General features: G+C 34.7%; 2 protein-coding genes across 2 annotated transcripts in view; both read left to right on the forward strand.

The window, feature by feature from the left end:
- Nucleotides 1-20,046, forward strand: part of LOC126978709 (uncharacterized) — a 77,028-nt gene extending 56,982 nt beyond the window's left edge. Inside the window, exons 3-11 of the mRNA XM_050827733.1 lie at nt 6,349-6,560; nt 7,521-7,581; nt 8,188-8,285; nt 8,650-8,707; nt 17,119-17,330; nt 18,293-18,353; nt 18,970-19,067; nt 19,433-19,490; nt 19,960-20,046. Of these exons, the coding sequence (XP_050683690.1) occupies nt 7,569-7,581; nt 8,188-8,285; nt 8,650-8,707; nt 17,119-17,330; nt 18,293-18,353; nt 18,970-19,067; nt 19,433-19,490; nt 19,960-19,994 (633 nt within the window). The 5' untranslated portion in view covers nt 6,349-6,560; nt 7,521-7,568 and the 3' untranslated portion in view covers nt 19,995-20,046. The remainder of the gene's footprint in view (nt 1-6,348; nt 6,561-7,520; nt 7,582-8,187; nt 8,286-8,649; nt 8,708-17,118; nt 17,331-18,292; nt 18,354-18,969; nt 19,068-19,432; nt 19,491-19,959) is intronic.
- LOC126978998 (uncharacterized) overlaps nt 1-22,206 on the forward strand; it is a 97,923-nt gene that overhangs the window by 3,906 nt on the left and 71,811 nt on the right. The gene's annotated exons all lie outside the window — the stretch shown is intronic.

Below are 22,206 nucleotides of genomic sequence, written 5' to 3' on the forward strand. Positions count from 1 at the left end.
CACTAAAATATATATTACCAATTTCCACAAAGTAACGCCTTCTTCAATAAATTTTCTTTTTCTAGTGTAACATAAATATCTTTAACAGAAAATTTATTAACATACGAATTATTTTACAATACGAATTGAAAAACATCAAAAAGTTATATCGTGAAGTTTCTGTGTGTGGAGTGCTTAATAGCAACAGTAGTTTATATAGCCAGCCTTAACAAATGAAAATTTTATGAAGGTACTTTAATAAAAGTTTGTCGCCTCATATATTACGATAGTATCGAATCAGAGTAGTAATATTGTTGTAAGAGAAGAGTCCCATTCCACAAAACAATAAAATGGACCGTAGCAGTGGCAGAAACTGGCGAGGTGAATTATTATAATTAGTATTTAAAATTTTATTTATTTCATTCATCAAATTCAAATATTAATAGCTATTGTATTTTAGTTGTATTAGCTATTGTACCTACAAATAATAAGGTTCATTATTTTTACCTTTAAATTGATTAGCGATTTCGATATTTTGTTACAGTTAGTCAAGATAGCTATGCAAGCGAAACATAGCTTAAATCTTGAGCCAAGTGTGAGCTATATCCCCAATTGTAGTGTAGAAGGCGGCCATTAAAGTACCCCAACAGCCACATAAACCTCAAGACACACCAAGATTTTTGATTTGCAGTTTATTTGTCCTGAAAGGAAGTTCCTTAAGACCCGCAGTGCGGTTGTGATAATGACAATACGACCAGAGTTGTGACTTATTTGAAATACTTGTATTTAAAATGAAAATACAAATACCTTACCTTTTAAAAGTTAAGGTATTTTTTTAAAGTAAATGGTTATTTGAAATACTTTTCGATATGTATTTTATATTTTCAAGTGAATGGGTCAACGATTCGGCAAATGGCCATTAGAGGGGATAGGTACATGCAAAATGCCAGTACCGACTCAACACCCAACAGTAAAAAAAGTGTTTTAAAAGCCCTAGTTAGCCCCCAGTGGCACGATTGTTATCTGAAATTATTTTATTTGTATAAAGTATTTTGAAAATACCTTGCATTTGAAATAGTAAATTAGGAAAGTATTTGCATTTTGTATTTAAATACTTTTTCAAGTTATACTTAAGGCGCGTTATGAAAACATGATGAGAGTGAAATTTTAAGATGTGCCCGCATAACTGTAACACAAAAGTAAACAGGTTGGAATTGGTTCCCAAACTTTTCGGACGTTTGCGTCATTCGATTTTTTTTTTTTTTTGATTTCTTTTATTTATTAGAACAGGCAAAACAGGCAAAAATTTAATAATTAATTGTCAAAGCCATCTTTGCAAGATTTTTACAAAATTGTTCTTTCTAAAAACGTAGAATAGGACGAGGAATAATTCATTTTAATGATTTTTACTTCGTTAGGCCAAAGAAGTATAACTTCTTACGTGCATGCATAAGTACACACACAATTTTTTTTAAAGTACATCTTTGTACATCTCTTGAATCAATAACACGTTAGGCGCCAGCCCAGTAATAGATTGTAAAGTCAGTAGACATTAAACCTTCATAAACCCAAGTTAGCTTACTTTTGTTGACAATCATTGCGGCACAATACTTAGTACGTAGGTGACACTTACAACATGTTAATATAACCAAAATATTGTTTATTGCTTTTGAAAATACTCTCCCTTACATTTTAAACATTTTTTCATGCGATTTAACCATTTTTAAAACAGGAAGACCACAGATCTGAAGGCATGTTTTCCACGTGCTGATTGAACGCTATCACTGCCTCTTCGGAATTGGTAAAAGTGAAACCTCTCATCAAATCTTTGATTTTGAGGAAAATACAGAAACCACAGGGTGTTAGGTCGAGGCTATGTGCAGGATGGGTGACGAGTTGTGCTTTTTCGGAAGCTGAAAATGACTTAGTTTTGTTGAACGCGTGTGAAGAAGCGTTGTCATGATGAAGGAGAACGCGACTTTTTGGTCGTCTTTCACGAATTCGGCATAAACACACTCTTTTGATCTTCAAGTAGAATTGTGCAGATGGAACCAGTAGCTGAGAAAAAAAATGCGATCATTTTTTTACCCACCTGCTTCCAAGGACAACAAAGATTCCGAACTTTCAATTCTTCGTGTAAAATTTTATGAATTTGGCTCACACCAATCCCCAATAGTCCTCGAATTGTCTCATAGACAATCCGCGGGTTTTCTTCAATTAGGCGCTTAACAGGAGCCACATTATTTTCGTTGACGGCAGTTAAAAAGAAACCCGACCTCCCTCAAATTCAGCAAACCATTGCCTCACGATGCTCAAGCAAGGTGCTTCTCTCCCTAGCATTTTGAAAACGAGCGGCACATTCTTGCAGAGAGTGAGAACTCTTGAAATCATAAACCATCGCTCTAAATTCTTTAATTTCATTCTCGTTGCGTACGTACAACTTTGATGTGTGATAAAAAACAATTGACAAATGATTTCCCGCCAATTGTTTTTTTTTTATTACTAAGAAGGGTTTCAAACAATATAACATTCGACATTTGAAGTTGTTGCGATTATCTAGAAGTGCAAAACTTTTAGTGTGCCCCATGTAATAAATTACTGTACATATTATAAATATGTATATTTGTTTAATGTTTTATATTATTATTTTCTATTACTTTTGTTATTTATAATATTATTAAGTAAGTCCTTTATGTTATAACAAAATTTGCCTCAATGACGTTTATTATCAAGTATATTGAATTTCGCAACACAATATTATGCAATTTATACATTTTCTTGTATCCCGTTACAAAGGTATATAAAATATACTTCGCAAAACGAAGAATTTACTTACTCGAATTAGAATTAACAATTTTTGAAAAATAATTAAAGAGAATATTTATTATATCTATACAAGGAGAGGGTGAGGCAAGAGTCGATATGGTTAATTTTTTTAATGTCTATTTTTTTTTTATTCAAGGGAATAAACACAATATATAGTACAAGGTTAAAGTAAACATATCAGAAAACCCACAGTGCCTATAGTTAAGAATTCTTCTCTTATGAATATATCATATTAATTTTTTTATTGAGCCACTCTTAGACTAGACAAATTATTTTACAATTTAGTTTACTTTTATTATTATATATTATTATAAAAAATATATAAATTTGATAATCGATAATTATCGCTAATAAGATCAAACAGATTTTTTAGTGCTATCAAACATTAGTTAAACATTGAGAGAGAACTGATTTAAGCTTTGATATTGATAATAAAATATTAAATAAAAAATTAAATAAATCAACAATTGTGAAATATTTATTATAGAAGTTAGTGGAACGACTCATTATTGAATTACATGTATAAATATATCTTACGGGGGAACGAATAGGGGCTTTGAACGTGAGGAGCGTTTGGAAAGACGAATTCGAGAAACAAAAGACAGCATATTCACGAACAACGGCGATTTGACCAGTTTATTCCACATTTCGTAAAGGAATATTACTTATATCAAATATTTTTTGCCTATTACATAGCGATAATACATTGTATTTTTTAAAGAATCATCGTACGACTAATTTACACTTACCCTTTTAATTATCTTGTCATTAATGTCGAAGTCGTAATTATATAGATTTTTTTGGTGAGTATGAAATTACATAGCATTTAATACTGTTTAAAATAGATGGTTGGCCTCACAGTAAGCAAATAGTCGATGTAAATCTTCTTGAAGTTCATAACTTCATTCACTAATTAATCTTATGATTCGATACAACTTAGTATCGTCAGCATATAATAGGTGCTTACTATAATTCAGGACCTATGTCAATTATATAGCAAGGGTCCTATATGAGAGCCTTGAGGCACGCCCGCAGGCATAGAGAGAAATCTTGACGACTAACCTTTATCAGAGACAGCCTGACTTCTGTTACTGATATATGAGTAGTTTATTTTGTTTATCGAATGCTTTGGAGAAATCGGTGTACACAGCGCCCACCTGTAAGTTTTCATCCAGGCCCAAGGAAGCTTCTTCATTGGAAGATCGTGGTTTATTTTGTCGAATGCTTTGGAGAAATCGATGTATAGGGCTGCCACCTGTAGGTTTAGGATACTATGGTATTTAAAGAAACCATGCTGTTCCTGGCAGATTTGATTGCGAAGCGAGTACGACATTTAGTGGGTGACTATTTTTTCAAAGATCTTTCCAAAGATACATTGTTTTGATATGGCTATATTTTCGTCTATACATTCTCGCCTTTTGGTTTTTGGAATAGGGATTATAAGACTCTTTCCATATAGTGGGAAATACCCCTGTTTGGATGGAAAGACGAAATATATATGTTAAGGGTGCTACAAGTTGTTTGGCGCAGTTTGATATGAGTAGAGGATGGATCCCATCGGATCCTGAAGCTTTATGAATATTTACGTATTTCAGTGCTTTATATACATTATCGTGCTAAAGGAACATATTGTAAGGGTTGAACTACCTGAAATAGTGTGATAAGAATTCTGACAGCCAGAAGGAATGAAAACTGAATAGAAATAATCGTTAAAAGCCTCGCAGATTTCGCCACCAGTGGAGAAGCAGATGTGATTTTACGAAGGACCAAGACAACTTTGGATAGGCTTTAATATTGTGCCGAAAGTACAATATACTTTTTATTATATTCTGACTCCATCTTCATAAACCTCTTTCAAAGAAGGGCGAAGAAGGTCTTGTAGTCTAGTAAGTTGCCGTTAAGTTTCCATTTCATCACTATACCAAGGAGGACTATTGTTTTTGTTGAAAGATTATGAGTTGGTACACATTTCGATTTGTTTCGATATCCGTCATAGTTTTAAAAACTTCTTCACACTTAACAGCGTTAAGTCCGGATTTGGATTCAGATCCCTTCATGTGATATGCATACTATTTTAGAGGTATCAAATTTACGTAACAGAATTTTACAGTCAGAAAGTCACACGTATCCTTGGCTAGAAGGCGGGTTTATTTATATAACAGCTAGTTGAAGTAGTTGGCGGGCAGCTCCATCTTGCGATATCAGTATATCGCAGTGACAATCTGATAATGATATTTTGTATCGAGGACTGGGTAGGTTTTGTCATCGTGGTTAGAGGGAATATCGCTAGTTATGTTGTTGAAGCTTCAAACACTGTGAATGTAATCGATATCTGTCGGTTATAGCGTAAACCCCAACTTTGTAGTAATATTGTGTACCACAACTATTCAAATATTCGCTCTTCAAAAGTGGTATCCCGGAAATTTCTATATTTTTAATCCTATCCCGCTGATCCTTTGCTTTCAGTTGGTCAGTAATATTTCTAGTTGTGGAGCAAAGCTCGGCAATCTCGCTTGATAATAAATCGACTCACTGGGTGGTTACCCCTGTAGTAGATTGCTTTTCGCGAATCTTTTTTCATATTTGTCTGATCGTCAGCCAATTTCAAAATACCGCTATTCCGTTATATACCGTTAACGTCACACATCTGCTTCTTAAATGAGTTGAAGTCCTCGCGAACGCCATCGAAAACAGATTTTATTGTGTTTATTTTTTAATCAAGTGCCAATGTAAGCGAGACCATCATTTTCTTGAGGAATTTACCCATTACCTCCTGTCTGTTGCAATTACATCTTCAATTCATTATACAAGATTCACAGGGCACAAATTTGTTGCATGCGTCCAGCCTAGAAGGGGCTCCGAAACTCACTGTTAAAAGCTTTGTTGAAACTGAGGCGAATAACGCGCTCGAAGCGGGACGTGTTTTAGCGTAATTCGTTCGCTCGCTTAGCCTCTCAAACTGACGCGACTTCCCGCGTGTCATTTTTTGGTCCTTCAGTGGAGAAACATCATGCATTGTGAGATCAAACAATCCCGCCGGGCGTACCGCTCTTGTTTCGCTTCAACTTGAGCGACTACTCGCGTCAATTCGAACACGTCCATACAAGTTAGCTGACACAATCGGCGCTAGCGACTTCCATCCCGCGTCCCATGCGTTATTCGCCTTAGTTTGAACAGAGCTTAAAGATTCTCAAGCAAGGGTACCCAATGGTAAATAATCCATAAATATTTTTTTCCATTTTGAATACTTGTTGCATGTTGAATACGCACTGAGGCCAACAGTTGAGCATAGTTATCTTCAGCCTAAGCTGAAGATAACTATGCTACAACTGTTGGATTATTTGTGAGTTGTAGTTTGGTATTTACATTTGTGCATGATACTTTACTGTCGAAAATTACATACAGCCAGATGTATTATTGTATTGCATTATCATAGATAGTTCTACATCCGTTGTAAAGTCCACGACATATTACCGGGTTGGCAGACACACGCTCGGAAGGAATTCTACTTTTGATGCCTAAACTTTTACTTTATCTTTTTAGCTCTTCATGAAACACTACAGAGCTCCGTCGAGTCACTGCCGGAATTAACCGTGGAAGTTGTCCAAGGAAGAAGAGATGACGATGAGTCAGAGGAGTTCTACACACGCTTGGAAGAAAGTCTAATATCCAATTTATGGCAATTCCAACGGTCTCCCTCTTTCTTCCGTCAACGGAAAGCGTCTCGGGAAGTACCTCTCGATTCAGAAGCCCGGGTTCGTATTTTCCAGAGCTTTTATGATGTTCAAACCTTTTTAATTTTTTTTAATAAGCCATACAGAGAGGTAATTTTGCCAGCTTTATGGGCATCTTACCTACCGACTGCGATCTTTATGATATTTACCTACTATTTGTAATTAATTAGTTTAAAAGATTATTTATGTTTTATTTTGTATAAAGAGTGTTATTTATTAATTTACTTGTAAAAAATTTTTTAATTAATCATATGTTCAAATTATTAATATTATTTTAGATTATTATAATTTGATTATTAAGGTCTCATTATAGTGCAGCCATAGTAGGTAAGTTCGGTCAGTAAGTGGCTGATGAATGGAACAACCTCATGAGTGATCAAATACAAAATACTTACCCAACAGTTAATTACAACGAATTTTTTGATTAAATAATTATTACTTGCCCTGTTATTTGATTATTCTCGGGCATCAATCAATCCTTGTTAGATCTGTATAGCATCGAATTGCTTCTTGATTTAGAATTTGACTTACTTCGAGGCGTTCATGATAGACTGGTAGACGAGCAACAAGATGATCCACAAGTAATGTAGATGTTACTACTTGTCTGCTTTGGAAAGTGTGTTCGGGTTCTGAGACAAGAAAAATTAAATAATAATTAAACATAGGTTTGCTTCATTGCGGATATTGCGTGGTTGAGCCCAAATTTGGATATAAAATATAATATCATCATCACTTCTGCCGAAAAACGTGCACAACTGGACAAAGCCCCACCTAAAGATCTCCACGACCAGTGCTACTGCGTTGCCCTCAACTAACCTCTGCAGTGATCTTGAGCAGATCTTCAGTACATCTTGTGCCTACCAGCTCTGCGTCTTCCAGAAGTTCCGAAACAAGACTGTCAACTGTCCTGCTCGATGCCATGCACGTCAACAATGAACCTTAAAAATATTTTATATTGAAAAACTATGCCATTAATTGCAGGAATCTACTTCGAAACGGCCCATATACTATGGAGCTCACGAGTCGCTCATGGCATCAAGAGGTAAAAACACAATGAAATACATTATGAATTTGAGTCCAAGTTATAGTAAAATACATTATTATATTGAATATGCGACGATGATAATATAGAGTTTAATGTAGACAGTAATGAATGAAATTTAAAAATTATAAAAAAATACTTATTATCTGATAATTAGAATCCAATACTTTCATAATTATTATATTTCGGATAATATACTTTGTGATAATTTTTTAAGACAGTAAGAGACGAGACGAGCAGGACGTTCAGCTGGTGATGTCCATTTCAATGCAGTGCCGCTCGGGATTTTAGAAAAACCCAAAAATTCTGAGTGGCAGTACAAATGCGCTCGTCACCTTGAGGAATAAGTTTCATTTGCCAAGTAAATTCACCAGCTACGGTGGCATTCAGAGCGAAACACAATAACTCTTACGCAATACGTCTTCATGGCAGAAAAAGGCGCCGTTGTGGTACCCATAATCTAGCCGGAATTCTGTGCAAAGGAGCCTCCGACTGGTAAAATGATTTGTTGCTATGTTCCAAATCCGACACTGATATTTATTTTAGACACAAACAACCATTGAAAATATTTGATAAACTAACATGTTCAACAATATCCTATTTCAGATACATTGGCATCAAGAGATCGACGCTCAGTATACTCCCCCGTGGAACTTGAGCACGAACTTGAACAGTCTTTGCTTGCAAAAAAATATGTGAGAGAGGTGAGTACCTATCTAAGCACCGATTCTCTCTCTTTTGATATTTTTTCTTTTTACTTGATGATGACAAATGGATGACATGAATATTTTTTAAGGAAACAGTACTAAGCAAAGATAATTTAAACACTACGTTCAGTACTAAGCTTCGTACGGAATTTGATTTTTCTTACTCCTAAGAGAAGTATCTAGCAAGACGCATATTTTTTATCGACTCGATATTTAGTGAGTTTTATCCCCCATCCAAAACAGCCTCACTTGATAGTCAGTGATCGCCGACGCTACTCATCATCATATAATTGTTCTAGGAAGCGAACTGAAGCAGCACTGTCGCCCTTAACTTGAACTTGAAAAATAATTTTAATTGCAGGTATCATCATCTTCCGATCAAACGGCTTACAGAAACATAACTTCTCGAAAACGTAAAAGTGAGTATCGCATTTTTTGCATTATTTCTACTGAGTGTTTGACATTGTTTGCCATAAAGTGTATTATAACCAATTATAGCGTTGTTAACAGGTTAACAGTAGTTTCAAATTGAAAAATTGAGTCTGTAGTTCGCTTTAGTTTGAAGCTTTTAATGTTTCGACCTGGTATCACGGTGGAAGACAGTTTTCATTGATTGGTTTTGGGTAAAAGAATGTTGAACGGGAACATTACTGTGAATGAAGAACGCGACATGTCCGGTATTATCAATCACCGTGATGATTTAACGAATATGGAATGATCTAACCAATATCTCATTTCAATCATCTCGATTGATGAAAAGCATCAAACATCAAAAAGACCATAGGAATAAGTTATATTTATTTGTATAGTATACACAGTTTATATATACATATATATATATATACCTATATTTAGGTGCTAAGGTCGAAATGTTTATCAATTTTTTTGTATGACATTCAGGTACGAGACGAGGAAGTTCAGCTGAGAGTGATTAACACGCCCGGCCCATTACAAAGCACGATAATGTTTACACATTACTACTTCACGGCGCCGTTGTGGTACCCATAATCTAGACGGCATCCTGTGCAAAGGTGCCTCCCACTGGTAAAGTGGTTATTATGTTATACATTGAAATTATTTTAATAATAAGTCTTGGTTCATGATTTTTGTTCTGTTGATTATATTTTGTTATTTAGTATATTTTGTTTTCGGTATTGATTTTTTTTTGTTTTAATGTTGCAATATATAACGTACGGCATTCCACACAAACCCATGTGGTTTAAAGGGTGCTATTGTATTGTATTATCCTTTAGTTTTCCTAAAATAAATAAATAAAAATAAAAAAAGTTGGCGATTGTAACTTAAATAATCCTTTTGATTTAAGGTGTAATTCAAAACTGATTAATATAAAAAAATAATGATTGTATGATTGTAAGCTATTGCTGTTGATTGTATTACGATAATAAGAAAGTAATAAAGACATTTTATAGGTCAGAATCGTTTAATTTTGGTATTTTTTTTGGTAGGTATCAAATCTGTTATTCCTGAACAGTTATGACTAACTTTTTTTAAACTGGTATTCATAAGATATCTTCAACTCACATTAATATGACCTTCAGCAAAATTATGGAAATTTCGACTTAGCAACTTGAAGTCAGGGAACCACTTAGTACAATGATTGTACACCAGAACATTGAAAGACAATAACAGTGCATATTCTTCATGATGAAGTTCAGAACAAAACGAGGGATGGTATAATAGAAGAGCTAGAACCATTAATCATAAGTGTGCAGGATGATAGTTCCAATAGTAGTTCAGACGAATCTATGGAAATGGAAATGTTAGAATCAGTTTTTGATTATAATAATTAAAAGTCTGTTTTCCTTCCTATGGCTTTTACTTTTACGCTCACCTCAGCTATGTAGTGGTTTTCATTAAATATTGTTCCTGCACTGATGGTATTTGTTACCCCTTCAATACTCTAGTTTCTTATAATACGATCCCTTTGTACGTTTAAGTAACAATTTTAAATAGTACATTTTACTGCCAAGAACTCATATTCTCTCAATAATGCGTGTTATCATAATAATTATGTAATCAAAGACTGTATAATATTAAAAAACAATTAATTATTGAACCAAAATCCATACATGCAATTTATTCATCGTCTCAAGCTTCAGATTAGCTTCATTGAGTTTTGATGTTTCATGCTGTTTTAAAAATCATAATTATTTTAATATTCAAAATATTCTCAACAAGTTCCTCTACCAATCACGTTTCTTCATTACTTTTTAAGGTTGGCACTCTCATTTCAGCGTTCATCAAGTAAAATCTCCTGAGGTTGCCGCGAAACCCGGTCATTAGGATAAATTTTAAGCGGGAGCTAATTCTTCAGTGACGGCCACATTTACGCCCGAAACTTGCGGAATTAACACTAAAATATATATTACCAATTTCCACAAAGTAACGCCTTCTTCAATAAATTTTCTTTTTCTAGTGTAACATAAATATCTTTAACAGAAAATTTATTAACATACGAATTATTTTACAATACGAATTGAAAAACATCAAAAAGTTATATCGTGAAGTTTCTGTGTGTGGAGTGCTTAATAGCAACAGTAGTTTATATAGCCAGCCTTAACAAATGAAAATTTTATGAAGGTACTTTAATAAAAGTTAGTCGCCTCATATATTACGATAGTATCGAATCAGAGTAGTAATATTGTTGTAAGAGAAGAGTCCCATTCCACAAAACAATAAAATGGACCGTAGCAGTGGCAGAAACTGGCGAGGTGAATTATTATAATTAGTATTTAAAATTTTATTTATTTCATTCATCAAATTCAAATATTAATAGCTATTGTATTTTAGTTGTATTAGCTATTGTACCTACAAATAATAAGGTTCATTATTTTTACCTTTAAATTGATTAGCGATTTCGATATTTTGTTACAGTTAGTCAAGATAGCTATGCAAGCGAAACATTGCTTAAATCTTGAGCCAAGTGTGAGCTATATCCCCAATTGTAGTGTAGAAGGCGGCCATTAAAGTACCCCAACAGCCACATAAACCTCAAGACGAACCAAGATTTTTGATTTGCAGTTTATTTGTACTGAAAGGAAGTTCCTTAAGACCCGCAGTGCGGTTGTGATAGTGACAATACGACCAGAGTTGTGACTTATTTGAAATACTTGTATTTAAAATGAAAATACAAATACCTTACCTTTTAAAAGTTAAGGTATTTTTTTAAAGTAAATGGTTATTTGAAATACTTTTCGATATGTATTTTATATTTTCAAGTGAATGGGTAAACGATTCGGTAAATGGCCATTAGAGGGGATAGGTACATGCAAAATGCCAGTACCGACTCAACACCCAACAGTAAAAAAAGTGTTTTAAAAGCCCTAGTTAGCCCCCAGTGGCACGATTGTTATCTGAAATTATTTTATTTGTATAAAGTATTTTGAAAATACCTTGCATTTGGAATAGTAAATTAGGAAAGTATTTGCATTTTATATTTAAATACTTTTTCAAGTTATACTTAAGGCGCGTTATGAAAAAATGATGAGAGTGAAATTTTAAGATGTGCCCGCATAACTGTAACACAAAAGTAATAGGTTGGAGTTGGTTCCCCAAATTTTCGGACGTTTGCGTCATTCGATTTTTTTTTTTTGATTTCTTTTATTTATTAGAACAGGCAAAACAGGCAAAAATTTAATAATTAATTGTCAAAGCCATCTTTGCAAGATTTTTACAAAATTGTTCTTTCTAAAAACGTAGAATAGGATGAGGAATAATTCATTTAATGATTTTTACTTCGTTAGGCCAAAGAAGTATAACTTCTTACGTGCATGCATAAGTACACACACATTTTTTTTAAAGTACATCTTTGTACATCTCTTGAATCAATAACACGTTAGGCGCCAGCCCAGTAATAGATTGTAAAGTCAGTAGACATTAAACCTTCATAAACCCAAGTTAGCTTACTTTTGTTGACAATCATTGCGGCACAATACTTAGTACGTAGGTGACACTTACAACATGCTAATATAACCAAAATATTGTTTATTGCTTTTGAAAATACTCTCCCTTACATTTTAAACATTTTTTCATGCGATTTAACCATTTTTAAAACAGGAGGACCACAGATCTGAAGGCATGTTTTCCACGTGCTGATTGAACGCTATCACTGCCTCTTCGGAATTGGTAAAAGTGAAACCTCTCATCAAATCTTTGATTTTGAGGAAAATACAGAAACCACAGGTTGTTAGGTCGGGGCTATGTGCAGGATGGGTGACGAGTTGTGCTTTTTCGGAAGCTGAAAATGACTTAGTTTTGTTGAACGCGTGTGAAGAAGCGTTGTCATGATGAAGGAGAACGCGACTTTTTGGTCGTCTTTCACGAATTCGGCATAAACACACTCTTTTGATCTTCAAGTAGAATTGTGCAGATGGGACCAGTAGCTGAGAAAAAAAATGCGATCATTTTTTTACCCACCCGCTTCCAAGGACAACAAAGATTCCGAACTTTCAATTCTTCGTGTAAAATTTTATGAATTTGGCTCACACCAATCCCCAATAGTCCTCGAATTGTCTCATAGACAATCCGTGGGTTTTCTTCAATTAGGCGCTTAACAGGAGCCACATTATTTTCGTTGACGGCAGTTGAAAAGAAACCCGACCTCCCTCAAATTCAGCAAACCATTGCCTCACGATGCTCAAGCAAGGTGCTTCTCTCCCTAGCATTTTGAAAACGAGCGGCACATTCTTGCAGAGAGTGACAACTCTTGAAATCATGAACCATCGCTCTAAATTCTTTAATTTCATTCTCGTTGCGTACGTACAACTTTGATGTGTGATTAAAAACAATTGACAAATGATTTCCCGCCAATTGTTTTTTTTTATTACTAAGAAGGGTTTCAAACAATATAACATTCGACATTTGAAGTTGTTGCGATTAGCTAGAAGTGCAAAACTTTTAGTGTGCCCCATGTAATAAATTACTGTACATATTATAAATATGTATATTTGTTTAATGTTTTATATTATTATTTTCTATTACTTTTGTTATTTATAATATTATTAGGTAAGTCCTTTATGTTATAACAAAATTTGCCTCAATGACGTTTATTATCAAGTATATTGAATTTCGCAACACAATATTATGCAATTTATACATTTTCTTGTATCCCGTTACAAAGGTATATAAAATATACTTCGCAAAACGAAGAATTTACTTACTCGAATTAGAATTAACAATTTTTGAAAAATAATTAAAGAGAATATTTATTATATCTATACAAGGAGAGGGTGAGGCAAGAGTCGATATGGTTAGTTTTTTTAATGTCTATTTTTTTTTATTCAAGGGAATAAACACAATATATAGTACAAGGTTAAAGTAAACATATCAGAAAACCCACAGTGCCTATAGTTAAGATATATTCATATTAATTTTTTTATTGAGCCACTCTTAGACTAGACAAATTATTTTACAATTTAGTTTACTTTTATTATTATATATTATTATAAAAAATATATAAATTTGATAATCGATAATTATCGCTAATAAGATCAAACAGATTTTTTAGTGCTATCAAACATTAGTTAAACATTGAGAGAGAACTGATTTAAGCTTTGATATTGATAATAAAATATTAAATAAAAAATTAAATAAATCAACAATTGTGAAATATTTATTATAGAAGTTAGTGGAACGACTCATTATTGAATTACATGTATAAATATATCTTACGGGGGAACGAATAGGGGCTTTGAACGTGAGGAGCGTTTGGAAAGACGAATTCGAGAAACAAAAGACAGCATATTCACGAACAACGGCGATTTGACCAGTTTATTCCACATTTCGTAAAGGAATATTACTTATATCAAATATTTTTTGCCTATTACATAGCGATAATACATTGTATTTTTTAAAGAATCATCGTACGACTAATTTACAATGTTTAAGGTTTTAATGAATTTTTTTGCACTTTCCCTATTTCTTTTAATATGAACATCTTAACAAGAACTCCACACAGTGCTGCAAAAGTCGAGAAGGATCTGAAAAAAGAGAAATATAAGATCTTTTGTGTTTCTGGTCGTTTGAAGGGTTTGCTTAAACGTAATAAAAAACCTAAATTTCGAAAAGCTGAAGCTAAAATTTGATCAATAATATGGATGGATGGATGAAATATGGAGTAACTTCTTACTACTTTACTCTTTTAATTGTCTTGTCATTAATGTCGAAGTCGTAATTATATAGATTTTTTTGGTGAGTATGATATTACAGAGCATTTAATACTGTTTAAAATAGATGGTTGGCCTCACAGTAAGCAAATAGTCGATGTAAATCTTCTTGAAGTTCATAACTTCATTCACTAATTAATCTTATGATTCGATACAACTTAGTATCGTCAGCATATAATAGGTAGTTACTATGTTTCAGGACCTATGTCAATTATATAGCAAGGGTCCTATATAAGAGCCTTGAGGCACGCCCGCAGGCATAGAGAGAAATCTTGAGGACTAACCTTTATCAGAGACAGCCAGAGTTTATCGAATGCTTTGGAGAAATCGGTGTATACAGCACCCGCCTGTAAGTTTTCATCCAGGCCCTAGGAAGCTTCTTCATTGGAAGATCGTGGTTTATTTTGTCGAATGCCTTGGAGAAATCGATGTATACGGCTGCCACCTGTAGGTTTAGGATACTATGGTATTTAAAGAAACCATGCTGTTCCTGGCAGATTTGATTGCGAAGCGAGTACGACATTTAGTGGGTGACTATTTTTTCAAAGATCTTTCCAAAGATACAATGTTTTGATATGGCTATATTTTCGTCTATACATTCTCGCCTTTTGGTTTTTGGAATAGGGATTATAAGACTCTTTCCATATAGTGGGAAATACCCCTGGATGGAAAGACGAAATATATATGTTAAGGGTGCTACAAGTTGTTTGGCGCAGTTTGATATGAGTAGAGGATGGATCCCATCGGATCCTGAAGCTTTATGAATATTTACGTATTTCAGTTCTTTATATACATTATCGTGCTAAAGGAACATATTGTAAGGGTTGTACTACCTGAAATAGTGTGATAAGAATTCTGACAGCCAGAAGGAATGAAAACTGAATAGAAATAATCGTTAAAAGCCTCGCAGATTTCGCCACCAGTGGAGAGGATTTTCCAGATACAGAAGCAGATGTGATTTTACGAAGGACCAAGACAACTTTGGATAGGCTTTAATATTGTGCCAAAAGTACAATAAACTTTTTGTTATATTCTGACTCCATCTTCAAAAACCTCTTTCAAAGAAGGGAGAATAAGGTCTTGTAGTCTAGTAAGTTGCCGTTAAGTTTCCATTTCATCACTATACCAAGGAGGACTACTGTTTTTGTTGAAAGATTATGAGTTGGTAGACATTTCGATTTGTTTCGATATCCGTCATAGTTTTAAAAACTTCTTCACACTAAACAGCGTTAAGTCCGGATTTGGATTCAGATGCCTTCATGTGATATGTATACTATTTTAGAGGTATCAAATTTACGTAACAGAATTTTACAGTCAGAAAGTGACACGTATCCTTGGCTGGCGGGTTTATTTATATAACAGCTAGTTGAAGTAGTTGGCGGGCAGCTCCATCTTGCGATATCAGTATATCGCAGTGACAATCTGATAATGATATTTTGTATCGAGGACTGGGTAGGTTTTGTCATCGTGGTTAGAGGGAATATCGCTAGTTATGTTGTTGAAGCTTCAAACACTGTGAATGTAATCGATATCTGTCGGTTATAGCGTAAACCCCAACTTTGTAGTAATATTGTGTATCACAACTATTCAAATATTCGCTCTTCAAAAGTGGTATCCTGGAAATTTCTATATTTTTAAATATCCCGCTGATCCTTTGCTTTCAGTTGGTCAGTAATATTTCTAGTTGTGAAGCAAAGCTCGGCAATCTCGCTTGATAATAAATCGACTCACTGGGTAATTACCCCTGTAGTAGATTGCTTTTCGCGAATCTTATTTCATATTTGTCTGATGGTCAGCCAATTTTAAAATACCGCTATTCCGTTATGTACCGTTAACGTCACACATCTGCTTCTTAAATGAGTTGAAGTCCTCGCGAACGCCATCGAAAACAGATTTTATTGTGTTTATTTTTTAATCAAGTGGCAATGTAAGCGAGACCATCATTTTCTTGAGGAATTTACGCATTACCTCCTGTTGGTTGCAATTACATCTACAATTCATTATACAAGATTCACAGGGCACAAATTTGTTACATGCGTCCAGCCTAGAAGGAGCTCCGAAACTCACTGTTAAAAGCTTTGTTGAAACTGAGGCGAATAACGCGCTCGAAGCGGGACGTGTTTTAGCGTAATTCGCTCGCTCGCTTAGCCTCTCAAACTGACGCGACTTCCCGCGTGTCATTTTTTGGTCCTTCAGTGGAGAAACATCTTGCATTGTGAGATCAAACAATCCCGCCGGGCGTACCGCTCTTGTTTCGCTTCAACTTGAGCGACTACTCGCGTCAATTTGAACATGTCCATACAAGTTAGCTGACACAATCGGCGCGAGCGACTTCCGTTCCGCGTCCCATGCGTTATTCGCCTTAGTTTGAACAGAGCTTAAAGATTCTCAAGCAAGGGTACCCAATGGTAAATAATCCATAAATATTTTTTTCCATTTTGAATACTTGTTGCATGTTGAATACGAACTGAGGCCAACAGTTGTAGCATAGTTATCTTCAGCTTAGATTATCTGTGAGTTGTAGTTTGGTATTTATAGATAGTTCTACATCCGTTGTAAAGTCCACGACATATTACCGGGTTGGCAGACACACGCTCGGAAGGAATTCTACTTTTGATGCCTAAACTTTTACTTTATCTTTTTAGCTCTTCATGAAACATTACAGAGCTCCGTCGAGTCACTGCCAGAATTAACCGTGGAAGTTGTCCAAGGAAGAAGAGATGACGATGAGTCAGAGGAGTTCTACACACGCTTGGAAGAAAGTCTAATATCCAATTTATGGCAATTCCAACGGTCTCCCTCTTTCTTCCGTCAACGGAAAGCGTCTCGGGAAGTACCTCTCGATTCAGAAGCCCGGGTTCGTATTTTCCAGAGCTTTTATGATGTTCAAACCTTTTTAATTTTTTTTAATAAGCCATACAGAGAGGTAATTTTGCCAGCTTTATGGGCATCTTACCTACCGACTGCGATCTTCATGATATTTACCTACTATTTGTAATTAATTAGTTTAAAAGATTATTTATGTTTTATTTTGTATAAAGAGTGTTATTTATTAATTCACTTGTAAAAAATTTTTTAATTAATCATATGTTCAAATTATTAATATTATTTTAGATTATTATAATTTGATTATTAAGGTCTCATTATAGTGCAGCCATAGTAGATAAGTTCGGTCAGTAAGTGGCTGATGAATGGAACAACCTCATGAGTGATCAAATACAAAATACTTACCCAACAGTTAATTACAACGAATTTTTTGATTAAATAATTATTACTTGCCCTGTTACTTGATTATTCTCGGGCATCAATCAATCCTTGTTAGATCTGTATAGCATCGAATTGCTTCTTGATTTAGAATTTGACTTACTTCGAGGCGTTCATGATAGACTGGTAGACGAGCAACAAGATGATCCACAAGTAATGTAGATGTTACTACTTGTCTGCTTTGGAAAGTGTGTTCGGGTTCTGAGACAAGAAAAATTAAATAATAATTAAACATAGGTTTGCTTCATTGCGGATATTGCGTGGTTGAGCCCAAATTTGGATATAAAATATAATATCATCATCACTTCTGCCGAAAAACGTCCACAACTGGACAAAGCCCCACCTAAAGATCTCCACGAACAGTGCTACTGCGTTGCCCTCAACTAACCTCTGCAGTGATCTTGAGCAGATCTTCAGTCCATCTTGTGCCTACCAGCTTTGCGTCTTCCAGAAGTTCCGAAACAAGACTCTGTCAACTGCCCTGCTCGATGCCATGCACGTCAACAATGAACCTTAAAAATATTTTATATTGAAAAACTATGTCATTAATTGCAGGAATCTACTTCGAAACGGCCCATATACTATGGAGCTCACGAGTCGCTCATGGCATCAAGAGGTAAAAACACAATGAAATACATTATGAATTTGAGTCCAAGTTATAGTAAAATACATTATTATATTGAATATGCGACGATAATAATATAGAGTTTAATGTAGACATTAATGAATGAAATTTAAAAATTATAAAAAAATACTTATTATCTAACTGTCGCTGATAATTAAAATCCAATACTTTCATAATTATTATTTTTTGGATAACATACTTTGTGATAATTTTTTAAGACAGTAAGAGACGAGACGAGCAGGACGTTCAGCTGGGGATGTCCATTTCAATGCAGTGCCGCTCGGGATTTTTGAAAAACCCAAAAATTCTGAGCGGCAGTACAAATGCGCTCGTCACCTTGAGGAATAAGTTTCATTTGCCAAGTAAATTCACCAGCTACGGTGGCATTCAGAGCGAAACACAATAATTCTTACGCAATACGTCGTCATGGCAGAAAAAGGCGCCGTTGTGGTACCCATAATCTAGCCGGAATTCTGTGCAAAGGAGCCTCCGACTGGTAAAATGATTTGTTGCTATGTTCCAAATCCGACACTGATATTTATTTTAGTCACAAACAACCATTGAAAATATTTGATAAACTAACATGTTCAACAATATCCTATTTTAGATACACTGGCATCAAGAGATCGACGCTCAGTATACTCCCCCGTGGAACTTGAGCACGAACTTGAACAGTCTTTGCTTGCAAAAAAATATGTGAGAGAGGTGAGTACCTATCTAAGCACCGATTCTCTCTCTTTTGATATTTTTTCTTTTTACTTGATGATGACATATGGATGACATGAATAATTTTTAAGGAAACAGTACTAAGCAAAGATAATTTAAACACTACGTTCTAGTACTAAGCTTCGTACGGAATTTGATTTTTCTTACTCCTAAGAGAAGTTTCTAGAAAGACGCATCTTTTTTATCGACTCGATATTTAGTGAGTTTTATCCCCCATCCAAAACAGCCTCACTTGATAGTGAGTGATCGCCGACGCTACTCATCATCATATAATTGTTCTAGGAAGCGAACTGAAGCAGCACTGTCGCCCTTAACTTGAACTTGAAAAATAATTTTAATTGCAGGTATCATCATCTTTCAATCAAACGGCTTACAGAAACATAACTTCTCGAAAACGTAAAAGTGAGTATCGCATTTTTTGCATTATTTCTACTGAGTGTTTGACATTGTTTGCCATAAAGTGTATTATAACCAATTATAGCGTTGTTAACAGGTTAACAGTAGTTTCGAGTTGAAAAATTGAGTCTGTAGTTCGCTTTAGTTTGAAGCTTTTAATGTTTTGACCTGGTATCACGGTGGAAGACAGTTTTCATTGATTGGTTTTGGGTAAAAGAATGTTGAACGGGAACATTACTGTGAATGAAGAACGCGACATGTCCGGTATTATCAATCACCGTGATGATTTAACGAATATGGAATGATCTAACCAATATCTCATTTCAATCATCTCGATTGATGAAAAGCATCAAACATCAAAAAGACCATAGGAATAAGTTATATTTATTTGTATAGTATACACAGTTTATATATATATACCTATATTTAGGTGCTAAGGTCGAAATATTTATCAATTTTCTTGTATGACATTCAGGTACGAGACGAGGAAGTTCATCTGAGAGTGATTGACACGCCCTGACCATTACAATGCCGTGCTGGATTCTTAAAAACCCAAAAAATCTGAGCGGTACTACAATTGCGCTCGTCACCTTGAGACGTACGATATTAATTCTTATTTGCCCAGTAATTTCACTGGCTACGGCGCCCTTCAGACCGAAAAGCACGATAATGTTTACACATTACTGCTTCACGGCGCCGTTGTGGTACCCATAATCTAGACGGCATCATGTGCAAAGGTGCCTCCCACTGGTAAAGTGTTTATTATGTTATACATTGAAATATTTTTTTTAAGAAAAACAAAAGCTTTGGATTGAGACAGCACTAACTCTGTCTTGAATATTGTAATTTTGCCTACAAAGACATATTAGTTCAAGTTATAACAAGAATTGAAACCATTTTAATAATAAGTCTTGGTTCATGATTTTTGTTCTGTTGATTATATTTTATTATTTAGTATATTTTGTTTTCTCTACTGTTTCCTCCATTGATTTTTTTTTTGTTTTAATGTTGCAATATAGAACGTACGGCATTCCACACAAACCAATGTGGTTTAAAGGGTGCTATTGTATTGTATTATCCTTTATGTTTCCTAAAATAAATAAATAAAAATAAAAAAAGTTGGCGATTGTAACTTAAATAATCCTTTTGATTTAAGGTGTAATTCAAAACTGATTAATATAAAAAAATAATGATTGTATGATTGTAAGCTATTGCTGTTGATTGTATTATAATAAGAAAGTAATAAAGACATTTTATAGGTCAGAATCGTTTAATTTTGGTATTTTTTATGGTAGGTATCAAATCTGTTATTCCTGAACAGTTATGACTAACTTTTTTTAAACTGGTATTCATGAGATATCTTCAACTCACATTAATATGACCTTCAGCAAAATTATGGAAATTTCGACTTAGCAACTTGAAGTCAGGGAACCACTTAGTACAATGATTGTACACCAGAACATTGAAAGACAATAACAGTGCATATTCTTTATGTTGAAGTTCAGAACAAAACGAGGGATGGTATAATAGAAGAGCTAGAACCATTAATCATAAGTGTGCAGGATGATAGTTCCAATAGTAGTTCAGACGAATCTATGGAAATGGAAATGTTAGAATCAGTTTTTGATTATAATAATTAAAAGTCTGTTTTCCTTCCTATGGCTTTTACTTTTACGCTCACCTCAGCTATGTAGTGGTTTTCATTAAATATTGTTCCTGCACTGATGGTATTTGTTACCCCTTCAATACTCTAGTTTCTTATAATACGATCCCTTTGTACGTTTAAGTAACAATTTTAAATAGTACATTTTACTGCCAAGAACTCATATTCTCTCAATAATACGTGTTATCATAATAATTATGTAATCAAAGACTTTATAATATTAAAAAACTAAAACCATTACTTATATAATAACCGATAAGGAATTATCAAAAAAAAAATAGGAAATGTATCAAAATTATTTATTCATACTGTAGTTGGTAATACCACTGAATAGGTAAAACTGTTCTGTGGGCAATATATAAGTTTTTTTGAATTTGCCACCTTTTGCTAGGTTCAGTTTTGGTGAGCCAGACTATACAGTGTAAATTATTAAATCGGCCTGTGCCTGATAAGTGAGACGGGCCGCAAGTGGCTGCGAGCGCAGCAGTCGCTGACGCTCCGCACCATCTCCGGAGCACCACACTTCCTACGGAGTCAGGTCATCTCTAGAGACCTGCGCACGAGTTCGATTCAGGCAGGCAACGCGAGCACACGTGCCGCGTTATCTGTCCTCCTTCGAATATTTTATTACCTGCGTTATCGCACTATCTGCTCAGGCCACCTGGGCTAGCTATTGTTGTCGCGCGCCATTGTTCGGGACTCTTTGAGTCTCGCACCTGTTACGTTCCTTCGCGGAACGTAGCTTAGTTATAATAAGTGTTAATTTCCCGGTTTTACGATCGTGTTAGTTAGCACCTGTGCTGAGTTTCGCGATTCTGCACGCTAATCGTGTGTGTTGTGAGTGTTGCAGATCGTGCCGTGTGTGTCTTCTCCGTGGGGGCCTGCACAGCGTACATCGGGGTTCCGGCCCAGCCAGTCTACATCCAGCAAAGCTAAGTCTTAGGCTTAATTATTACTATTAATTTCTTTTAATTTTTGTATATTTCATTATTATTAATAGTATTTTATTAATGTGCAAGTGTACAACAAAAGTATAGTTGTCCACTTTATCATTATATT

The sequence above is a fragment of the Leptidea sinapis genome, chromosome Z (assembly GCF_905404315.1).
Source record: "Leptidea sinapis chromosome Z, ilLepSina1.1, whole genome shotgun sequence".
NCBI classification, from domain to species: Eukaryota; Metazoa; Arthropoda; class Insecta; order Lepidoptera; family Pieridae; genus Leptidea; species Leptidea sinapis.